General features: G+C 39.4%; 1 protein-coding gene across 1 annotated transcript; it reads left to right on the forward strand.

Annotated features, from left to right (window-relative positions):
* Positions 1 to 10,983, forward strand: LOC120465298 (beta-klotho). Its single transcript, XM_089135143.1, has 5 exons — positions 1 to 795; positions 1,478 to 1,991; positions 3,086 to 3,351; positions 4,363 to 5,476; positions 8,802 to 10,983. Exons 1-5 carry the CDS (start codon positions 109 to 111, stop codon positions 9,230 to 9,232), a joined length of 3,012 nt encoding a protein of 1,003 aa, XP_088991269.1. The 5' UTR covers positions 1 to 108; the 3' UTR covers positions 9,233 to 10,983.
* Positions 10,984 to 11,452: the final 469 nt, after the last annotated feature.

Genomic DNA, 11,452 nt, shown 5'->3' on the forward strand with positions numbered 1-11,452 from the left:
GATCTCCGGTGTTCACGCACGGATCTCAATGCGCTTCACCTTTTCTTTCCCCGACGATGCTTTTCTTCAGTTTTCCGGTTGCATTCGTGCTCCGATAGTTTGCTCAGGATGTTGCGAGTCTCATCCGTGTGTCTCTCTTTGATCCCAGCGCTGGTTTTCTCTGCTGTGGATTATAAAGCATCCAAGCTGTGGCTTCAGCCCCTGAACGTGACGTTCCTGCAGACGGGAGCGTTTCCCAGCGGGTTTCTCTGGGGCGTCGGGACCTCGGCGTTCCCGACTGAAGGATCCTGGGATGCGGACGGGAAGGGCGAGTCTGTGTGGGATCGTTTCACAGATCATCCCCGCACCAGTGATAGTTATCTCCAATGGGAAGAGGATCTGAAGTCAGTTCAGGATTTGGGAGTGAACTTCTACTCCTTCTCCCTCTCCTGGACTCGTCTTTTCCCGAACGGAGACGCGACGGAGAATCCCAACCCGGCCGGAGTGGAGCATTACCGGCGTCTGATCGGCAGGCTGAAGGAGCTCCAGGTGGAGCCTGTGGTGACTCTGTTCCACTGGGATCTTCCACAGGTCCTGCAGGAGCGTTTCGGAGGCTGGTTAAACCGGAGCATGGAGGACGTGTTCGCCGATTACGCCGCGTTTTGTTTCCGCACGTTTGGCGGAGAGGTCCGCTACTGGATCACGATGCATAACCCGTTCCTCCTGGCCGTCCTGGGGTACGAGACGGGGGCTCACGCTCCAGGGGTCACCGGGGGTCGCGCCGACCCCTTCATCGCGGCGCACAACCTCATCAGGGTGAGTTTGGGGTTAGAGGTCAGAGGTCACGCTCGTCTTTCAGAAACAGAGCTGTGTGTCACCAGACGTTTAGGAGCCTCCACTAGCCACAAGTGTGGGAGAACATAAAGGACAGTTACCAGGTGTTCAAAACAGCACATTTCAACCCAAATTCACTGTGGCTCATTTTTATTTATTTTGCATGGAGAAGATAAAGCCAAATTCTATTTTTGAATTTTTTTACGGGGCCATACATTATTTACTGTGATAATTTTAATATTTAACCAAAGTCTTTTTTTATGGGCAAAAAAGCAAGTACACACACTGTCGTACACACACACACACACACACTCTCTCACACACACCTACACACTCACTCACACACACCCACACACTCACTCACTCACATAATCACTCACTCACACACACCCACACACTCACTCACTCACTCACACACACCCACACACTCACTCACCCATTCACTCACTCACTCACTCACACACACACTCACATAATCACTCACTCACTCAGTAGATCTGCAGTGACTGATGATGCTCTTGTGTGTGTGTGTGTGTGTGCGTGTGTGTGTGTGTGTGTGCGTGTGTGTGTGTGTGTGTGCGTGTGTGTGTGTGTGTGTGTGTGTGCGTGTGTGTGTGTGTGTGTGTGTGTGTGCATGTGTGTGTGTGTGTGTGTGTGTGTGCAGGCTCATGCTAAAGCGTGGCACGTTTACGACCAACACTTCCGAGCTCATCAGAACGGTAAAGTCTCCATCACTCTCGGCTCTCATTGGGTGGAGCCTCATGACGGCAAGGCCTCGCCAGAGAATCTGGAGCACTGTCAGAAGTCCATGGAGGCTGTGATTGGCTGGTTCGCAGAGCCCATATATGGAAGTGGAGATTACCCAGAGTCCCTGAAGGCCTCGAACCGCGGCGTGATCCCAGAGTTCACTGCACAACAGAAGCTCTCAGTGAAGGGAACCGCTGACTTCTTCTCTCTGGCCTTCGACCCGGAGACCCTGCGGGTGGCCCAAGGACTGGCCCGGTTCGGGCAGAAGTTGACCTTTGACCTGAGGAGTGTTCTGGTGTGGGTTCGGCTCATGTACGGTGATCCGCAGGTGCTGGTGGCCGAGAGCGGCTGGTTCTCGGACGCTTCTGTCGGAGTCGAGGACACGATGGCCATTTATTTGATGAAGAAGTTCATCATTCAAGTCATGCAAGGTGTGTGTGTGTGTGTGTGTGTTTTAAACCCTGTTCACACCTGGTATTGACATGCGTCACAAATGTATCTCATGTGAATTTGTAAAATTTTATTTTATTTGGGATTTGCAAAAAAACATTTCATTCAGTCATTTATGCATTGTAAACGCATAAACACACATTTATTTGTTTCTAAATAATTATTTATTATAATTTTATTTATAATAAATAATACATATATATATATATATATATAAGTATATATATTTTTTTCTAATTGTTTGTTTTACATTCCTTTTTAATTAAATATTTTTTATAAATACATTTTATACAATATAAACTATTTATTTTTATATTATTACATTTATTTATAATATATATATATATATATATATATATATACAAACTTAGTTATTATATTTATTTATAATAAATAAACAAAGTATTTAATTATATTTAATAAATGCATAAATAAAAAGTATATATATATATATATATATATATATATATATATTTATAAATTATTTTATTTCTAAATATGTATATTTTACATTCATATCTTTTAATTATTTATACATTATTAAAAAATACATACATTTCCTTTATTTTTTCATTTAGTTTTTATAAATTGTATTCATAGTAGAGGTTTGTGACGCTGACTCTCTACATGTTTTTAAAGTTCAACTCAAGGCACATTTCTTTGCCATGGCCTATTCTTCCTTTTTATTGTATGATTATGGATTACAGACATGAAAACCTTTTTTCACAATATTCTAATTTTGACTTTGAGGTTTTCATTTCTGTAATCCATAATCATCAAAATTATAACAAATAAAGGCTTGAAATTTCTCACTTTGCATATAATGAGTCTATAATATATTACAGTAGTTTTACCTTTTACGTTAAATTACTGAAATGATTAAATATCTTTTGCAAGAATTTTTCGAGATTCACCTGTATGTATATAGTTATATACACTATACAGTATAGGCTATATTAGTTTCAGCTTTTAATTTGAAATACTGAAATACACGAACTTACGATATTGTAAAGTTTCGAGTTTCCCCTGTGTGACACACGAAAGGCGACGTGTTTGCATGTGTGTGTTCCCTCAGCCGTGTCCGTGGACGGAGTGAGTGTGTTCGGATACACAGCCTGGAGTCTGGTGGACGGGTTCGAGTGGAATCACGGATACAGCATGAGGAGGGGATTGTTCTACATCGACTTCAGTCAACCCGAGCGCCGCAGGATCCCGAAGACCAGCGCTCACTTCTACCGGCGACTGATCCGGGACAACGGGTTCCCGGCCCACACCACGCCTCACATCGAGGGCCGCTTCCCCTGCGACTTCCAGTTCGGTGTGTCGGAATCAATATTACAGGTGATTTTGCATCGATTTAACATTTTGAAAACTCTATACTTTTCCAAAATGTCCGTCTTGGCGAGTAACTACAGGTGAAAGTCGAAAAATTAGAATATCGTGCAAAAGTTCATTTACTTTAGTAAAGGTGAAACTAATATGTTATACAGACTCATTACATGCAAAGTGAGATATTTCAAACCTTTATTTTGTTATAATTTTGATGATTACAGATATGAGGTTTTCATTTCTGTAATCCATAAAAATAAAGGCTTGAAATATCTCACTTTGCATGTAATGAGTCTATATAACATATTAGTTTCACCTTTTAAGTTGAATTACCGAAATAAATGAACTTTTGCACCATATTCAGATTTTTAGAGTTTCACCTGCACAGTGTTTAAAAGTTTACCTCAGAATTTAATGACTATTTTGACAACTGAATGTTTAATTTTATGCGCTGATTTCACACAGCCGCCATTTTGAAATCGAAAGCGAGGCTCCGGTGGGAACAACCCCGGAAGTACATATGATAATGAAGATAGATGTATTTCACAATCTAAAGTATGAAAGAAATGTATGTACATTTTTAGAATGACTAATTTCTACATTAAACACACGCCATCGCATTCACGACTCTCTTATGATTAAAGGCGACACTTTCAAAATTATTTCAAAATGTCGGCTGCGCGAAATGTGAAATCAGCGTATACTGTTTTAAATTCTGCAAATAGACAAATCCATAGGCTTGTTCCAGTCTGGATATTCAATCTCTAAATTGGGAAAATGGTGTTATAAGATCGTGACATGAAATTTTGGGAAGATCGCTTGTACTATTTACATTTATTTACATTGCATTTCAAGGTACACATTTACATTCTTCTCAGTTCTTGCTTTCCCTGGGAATCGAACCCATGACCGTGGCGTTGCAAGCGCCAACGCTCTACTGTATGCAGTTGTGTGTATACTGTTAGTGTTTGTGTATCCAATGTATATTATTTGTGAATGTTTGATATTAATGTGTTCTCCCAGGTTCACCTGCACCCGTTCTCGCCCCAGTTCACGGATCCGCACCTGTACCGCTGGAACCACTCCGGCAACAGCGCTCTCAAACCCGTGACGGGGATCCAGCTTCGCAACCGGGCCGCCCAGTGCACTGACTTCCTCTACATCCAGCGCCACCTGTTTCTCCTCGGGGTCACAGGGTCGTCCCACTACCGGTTCGCCCTGGACTGGACCCAGCTTATGCCCAGCGCCGACCCGTCATCTGTGGACCCGGAGAAGGTTCGGTTCTACAGGTGTGTGTTGAGCGAGCTCGTCCGTAGAGGAATCCAGCCGGTCGTGACCCTGTATCTCAGCGACCGGTCGCAATCGCTGGGAATGCCTGAACCGCTACATGCTAACGGCGGATGGAGGAACCACAGCACCGTCGAGGCCTTCGCAAACTACGCTACGTACTGTTACCAGGAATTCGGTGGGTTTGTACAGACGTGGATCACTATTAATGAGCCGAACTGGTTAACGGAAGCGCACAACGGGACGGCGGAGGACAGGCGGATGGTAGCGCGTCACTTGCTACTAGCGCATGCTAAAGCATGGCGCGTTTACGATACGCGGTTTCGCCACCAACAGGGGGCGATGGTTAGTTTCACGCTTCGTGCTGATTGGGCCGAACCGGCCAATCCGTTCGTAGAATCACATGAAGCTGCACGGCAGGATTTTTTGTCGTTCGAACTGGGCCGTTTTCTAGACCCCGTGTTTGAGGGGCGTGGCAACCCTCTGATTGGCTTCACCGATGACGAGAGGGAGGAGCTTAAAGGGGCGCTGGATTTCATCGCTTTGAATCACTTCACGACACGTCTGGTGTCACCGTTGCACAAACCTTCACCACGAAACCCAAACCCACCCAAACCAGCGAACCAGGACCACGGATACTCGCTGATGACCGACGTCACCTGGCCGGCGTCACACCTGGGACTGGCCTTTGTGCCCTGGGGTCTCCGCAGGGTGCTGGGATGGGTGAAGGATCGCTATGGCGATGGCCTGCCCATCATCATCACAGCGTCAGGGGTGGATGATCAAGCATCCCTTAATGACCAGCTGAGACAGCGCTATATCAGGGACTACCTGCAGGAGGCGCTGAAAGGTGAGAAAATATTGTATTATTCTTTTATTTTATTATTTACTATTTTTTAATCTTATTCAATTTTTATAGTTTATTTTATTAATTTTTATTTTATCATTATTTTTATTTGTTTTGGTTTATTTTATTATTTTATTTTGATATTCTTTTTTTATTTTTTTTATTATTTATTTTTATTTTCTTTTAATATTTCATTTGATCATTAATTGATTTTATTGTTTCAATATTTTCATTTTAATATTTTTTTTGGCAAATAGCCTATCACATATTTTAGCACAACAGCGACCGTCCACTTTTAGCATTCGTTTGCTTCCATTATTATTTATCCAATTCCAGACTGATCTCATGAAGTAGCGTGTGTATGCCACGCGGCGTACTTCCAATTCGTATTTCCATTTTGGCGTGCTATCAAGACGCATAATCGCCTTTCAGCGTGTTTATGAACGCCGTTGACTTAACTAGGGATGGGTATCGTTAAGGTTTTATCGGTATTACTACTCTTACCGATACCGCTTATCGATCCGGTACTTTAACGGTATTCTTATCGGTTCTTTTTGGTGTTTTTTTTTTTTTAAGAATTAAGAACATAATTAAACTTTATATTTTGAAATGTAAAATAGAAAAAGCAAAACAAAGAAAAATATATTTTTGTTATGCAGCAGTGTGCAGGCTTTTTTTGTTTATACAAAAAGGATGCATAAGAAAAAAACAAGTACAAACACAAGAATACAATTAATCAAAGATACAAATTATACACAAAGTGCTTTAATTTCAGGAAGGTGTACTAACATCTTTTCAGGTAATTGTTTCTATCTGAAAAGAAACTCAAATATAAAATAGCACTGTATAGTTTATCATAGATAGAATAATGCTTATTAAATCTAAAGTTACTCATTCAAAAGCTGTGAGTGATTTTCTCTGGCTTTTGTTGTTTGATTTGCATTAATGTCTGAATCGTCAGCAGGTTTAGGCTATTAGACTGCTGCCCCTTTAAGACCGATTGCAGATCTAATGGGGACTGATGCACCATCATTTTCTTCCTATTATTTACGTCCATTTAAGACATAATTGTGTTTAAGTGAATACACTGTGTTTAAGTTAATCTCAGAGCTGGTCATTTTGACATTTTTATGTATATTTGATAGTTAAGGACGCACGAGCCCAAGTATAGGCAGTCCCTTTCGGAGCGTGCACCGCCTTGTGAACAGCGTCTCTTGCGCAGGTTTTTGTGTTTTTAATAGCCATTTTTTGATCTTGCAACAGTAGAAGACAGCATTTTGCAACAATCGCTGATGTTGCTGATTCTGACGGTTACGTTTGGGTTTTAGGAAGAACTGACAGCGCTCCGCAGTGCTGTGAAGTAAAGGAAGTTAAGCCGGACAGATCGTCTTGTTTTTTTAACGGTTTAATCTCAAATATCTTCTTTTTATAATCTTTGGAAGCCAAAATACAAAATATATTAGAATAATATCCCAGATCTAAAGTGTAACCACGTTGAATGTTAGTTCTGTCCTCATTGTCACTCATCATTAAGCATTCACTGTCGTGTTGCGCGTGCTGTGGCTTTGCGAGAGATCGCTCTCTCTCTCTCTCTCTCTTCTGAACTGCGAATTGCAAATTTGCATCACAGACTATGGTTTAATTAAAATATAGCTTATATATAGAAATGGCTGGCGAAACATGTTCAAGATAACTTCTTTATAGGAATAATAAATAGTAGCCCAACTTACGTGTATTTACTTAATTTCTCCAGTACCGACAGCACAGCGGTCTTTCAAAATTCAGTACCGGGGCCCGTTTAATACCGGGTTTCGGTACCCATCCCTAGGCTTAACGTTATATAAATATATGACTTACCTCAACCCCGTCCCTAAACCTAACCGTCACTGGGGTTAATGGCATTTATGACACGCGGAATGACGCGGACGTTAATGGCGTAGACATACGCGCGGATACATGCAGATAGCTCAAAATGCGTAGAGATAACACGCTACCCGACTCGAAAGTGGCGTGTATGTTTACGCAAAAGTCATGATGTCATGTTGCCAATTCATGTATTAAGCATTTAAAATAAAAATTCATTCATTAAACCATTAAACCCTGGCTAATAATTCATAAAATATCAAATATATATTAAAAAATTATCTAAATAAAAAACTTTCTAAAATTTGCATTTGTTTAATCGTATGTCACATGACCGTTAACCAGACCATAAACCATTATTCAAATATCAACTAAATCATACATGTAATATATTTCATAATTTCAAAAACAAGAAACAAAACAAGTTTTGAAAGTTTTTCAAAAAAATGCAAAAAGTTTTAACAACACTTTTGATTAAAAAAGGAAGTCTATCAATGATAATATGAGCGCCTTGCCTCAGCAAACATCACTAATGAGCTGTGATTATGAAACATGTTCCTATTATAGACCATTACACAAGATGTAAACAACACTGGTCCAGAAGCACTTCCTGTTTCAGTTTTTTAACACTACATAAAAGCTGGGATAAAATACAACCAACAGAACATTTAAAACTGAATCAAAAAGTTAAACAAACATCTTTAAGATGTTTTCTTTACATGTGAAATAAAGAAAACAGTTACAAACGGAAACAGGAAGTGCTTCTGGACCAATGTTGTTTACATCTTGTGAAATGGTCTATATAACAACAACATGAGAGATTAGCTGTATTGCAGAATGTGTGTGTGTTATCTAGTGTTATCTGTTCTAAGAACAAGAACACAACGTAATCAGCGACTCCTGCGCGACGCACCGGTCTCGTATCTCTCGCGGAGGAGCGATGACGTCAGTGGAGAGAGAGAGAGGACCAGGCCTGCACTTATGTTGTGTTTTGTTTGTTTTACTTTGCTTTGTTGTTTGTTTACTTTCACTTTATGATCATTGAAGTGTTTGAACGTTCGCCGGTTCCCGCCTCCTCCCTCCCACAACAACTAATTTTGTTACAAAAATAAAATATAAAATTTTAAATGGAAAAACTAAAGATAAAAAAAGTCATAATTTCTTTTTTGATTAGGCCTACATGTCACGTGACCATTGACTGAAATCAGAGAACCATGAACTAAATCATAAATATAGAATTGTGAATGCATTGATAAATTATTTAAATTTTTACTTATTTAACTTAAATTTTATTGTAAATATTATTAAATTAAAAATTGCATGAAAGCTGTATTTTGTTGCATAGCAATATGAGCTACTAACCTCTCTCTCTTCCTCTCTTTATCTATCTCTCCCTCTCTCTCACTCTCCCTTTTTATCCATCTCTCTCTCTCTCTCTCTCTCTCTCTCTCTCTCTCTCTCTCAGCTCGTGAGTTGGACGGGGTCAATCTGAGAGGGTTTTATATCTGGAAGCTCCAGGATCATCACGGTCTTCAGCTTGGTCTCTTCACCTCCGCCGCTCGTCACTCTCGACCCAAAGCATCCGTCGCCCTTTACCGTGACATCATCACCCGCCGCGGCTTTCCGTCCGCCGCCGACCTCCGACCTTTCACCTGCCAGGTCGCGGACACCCGGACGAGCTGTGAACTCTGCAGACACATCGCAGAGAACAAACCGCTGCTGTTCTTCAGCGTGTGTGTGTCCGTCAGCGTGTCGATGCTCATCATCATCTCTGTGCTGAGGAAGAGGAGGATGAGGATGAGGAGAGCGGTTAACGTCAGGGCGCAGAGACTCGCTGTCCCGCAGAGGTTCCACATGATGAGGGTCGCACACAGACCCGGCCGCTTACACTACTAACCATCTCGCCTAAACCTCACCACACACACACGACACTCGTACTTCCCGCGCACTTTATAACACAGCTTTCCCTCGCGGGTCAAATGACCCGAAGCCCTTAAATTAGACTTAATTATTTTTTAAATATTTTTTGGTCCAGAAAACTTGTATTATTTTATTTTGATAATATTTTTTCGATTGTTTTAATTAAATTTTTTTGTGTGTATTTATTTTATTTTATTTACCTTTAAATTACTAGATTTGATGAGTAAATAATAATATTATTTTATTTTGATAATATTTTTTCGATTTTTTAAGGCAATTTTTTGAGGGGTATTTATTTTATTTTATTTTATTTACCTTTAAATTACTAGATTTGATGAATAAATAATAATATTATTTTATTTTGATAACATTTTTTCGTTTTTTTAAGATAATTTTTTTGGGGTATTTATTTTATTTGATTTTATTTACCTTTAAATTACTAGATTTGATGAATAAATAATAATATTATTTTATTTTGATAATATTTTTTTGATTTTCTGTAAGGCAATTTTTTTTCGATGTATTTGTTTTATTTACCTTTAAATTACTAGATTTAATGAATAAATAATAAATAATTTAAGCACATTTCTCACATTCTTTCAACTTAAATTCAAAATAACTTGTATATTTCATATGCATATTTAATGCATAAACCTTTTAATTCAGCTCATAATATCTTACATTGGGGACCTTTTGTGGAAAAAAAAAAATATAACATGATATTTCATGACTTATAGCTCTAAATGGAGCAAATGAGCTGTTCCGCTGGGTCCTAAAGTACGTTTTTATTTTCAGTATGCATTTAGATACACATGTAGACATTATAAAATATTTTTTTTGTAAAGTTTTAGTTTAAATTTTTAGGTTTTTCAATGTTTATTGAAGCATTCCTCACATTTTATTCATTTCTATGGGGGTCAAATTGACCCGTGAGGGAAGGATTTGTTACTTTTTAACCACAAAAAAAAAAAAAGTAAAAAATTGTTAAAAATGTGTTTCGGGTCACAATGACCCGACGGAAAATGAGATCAAACATCTCCAGATTGGCTGAACCGGCCAAACACAAGACACTTTAAAATGCACACGTGTGTACAACCCAAACACCTGAACATTGGCCGTGTGTGATGATAAACCCTGTCAACTTTACACACAAGACACAAAAAAAAGCACTTTTTACACATCAAGAAAAATATACACCGGGATTTTATCAGTATCACTAGAAGTTAATCTCGCTAAAATATTAGTCTGAACTCAATGATGATTTAGACATTACACAGCTCTAATAGTGCATATTTTTAGGGAATAATTAATGTTAAGTGCTTTAACAAAAATACAAGAATCACATTTCTGATTTAAAACCTGCAGAATGATTCCTTTATTTACATCTATGTAAGTTCTCGACTGTTAAGCTGAAGTTGTATTGCAGGAACTGTGTGATATCTGTCCATTAGATGGCGCTGCTGCTGTTCTGTGAGAGTTCTCCTCACACTGGCTGTTATCAGTTCTCTGTCCATTAGATGGCGCTGCTGCGAATGAGTTCTCCTCACACTGGCTGTTGTCAGTTCTGATGATGAGTGGTTCCGCTTTTTGTACAATTTGATGGACTTGAAGTGAACTAGTAGAGGGGATGTCTGAAGGAAAAATGGAAACAGTTTAAGAATGAATCTGTGATGTTTTGTAATACTGTAAATTATAACAATAAATAATATAGTTTGAGAAGTGCTGTAGACCAACTTGTAATAAATCACCATCATGTGAAGCTGTGAAGCATTCCTGTGACAAACTCTCATTTATGAGGATAAAGGCATTTCAAACAGGTAATGCACACGCAAACACACACACACGCGCGCGCGCGTTTGAACTGCAGTTAAAAAATGAAGGATTAATGTTTATGTCACAGTCCTCCGTCTGCACCAGTCTGTCTCGTCATCTGCACTACACTTCCCCGGATCCTTTTGTTCTACTCCCGGACTCACTCCCCAATCAGCCACCTGTTCCTCGTCCTGTCATCATTATTTTCACCTGTTTGCACCTCGTTTAGTTTGATTCCTCTGTGTATTTAGTTCCATCCCATTCAGTCTGTCTTGGTCGGTCGATGTTGTTTATTGATGTTCATTGTGAACCCGTGTTCCTGTCTGCCTGCCTGTTTATATATATATATATATATATATATATATATATATATATATATATATA

The sequence above is a fragment of the Pimephales promelas genome, chromosome 9, assembly GCF_988280905.1.
Source record: "Pimephales promelas chromosome 9, fPimPro1.hap1.1, whole genome shotgun sequence".
NCBI lineage: Eukaryota > Metazoa > Chordata > Actinopteri > Cypriniformes > Leuciscidae > Pimephales > Pimephales promelas.

Bases quoted from the DNA above. Each gene is read 5' to 3' on its own strand.
- LOC120465298 (XM_089135143.1), top strand. From the start codon at position 109: ATGTTGCGAGTCTCATCCGTGTGTCTCTCTTTGATCCCAGCGCTGGTT. The intron at 1,992-3,085 runs GTGTGTGTGTGT...GTGTTCCCTCAG, and splicing joins CATCATTCAAGTCATGCAAG to CCGTGTCCGTGGACGGAGTG. The intron at 3,352-4,362 runs GTGATTTTGCAT...GTGTTCTCCCAG, and splicing joins TGTCGGAATCAATATTACAG to GTTCACCTGCACCCGTTCTC.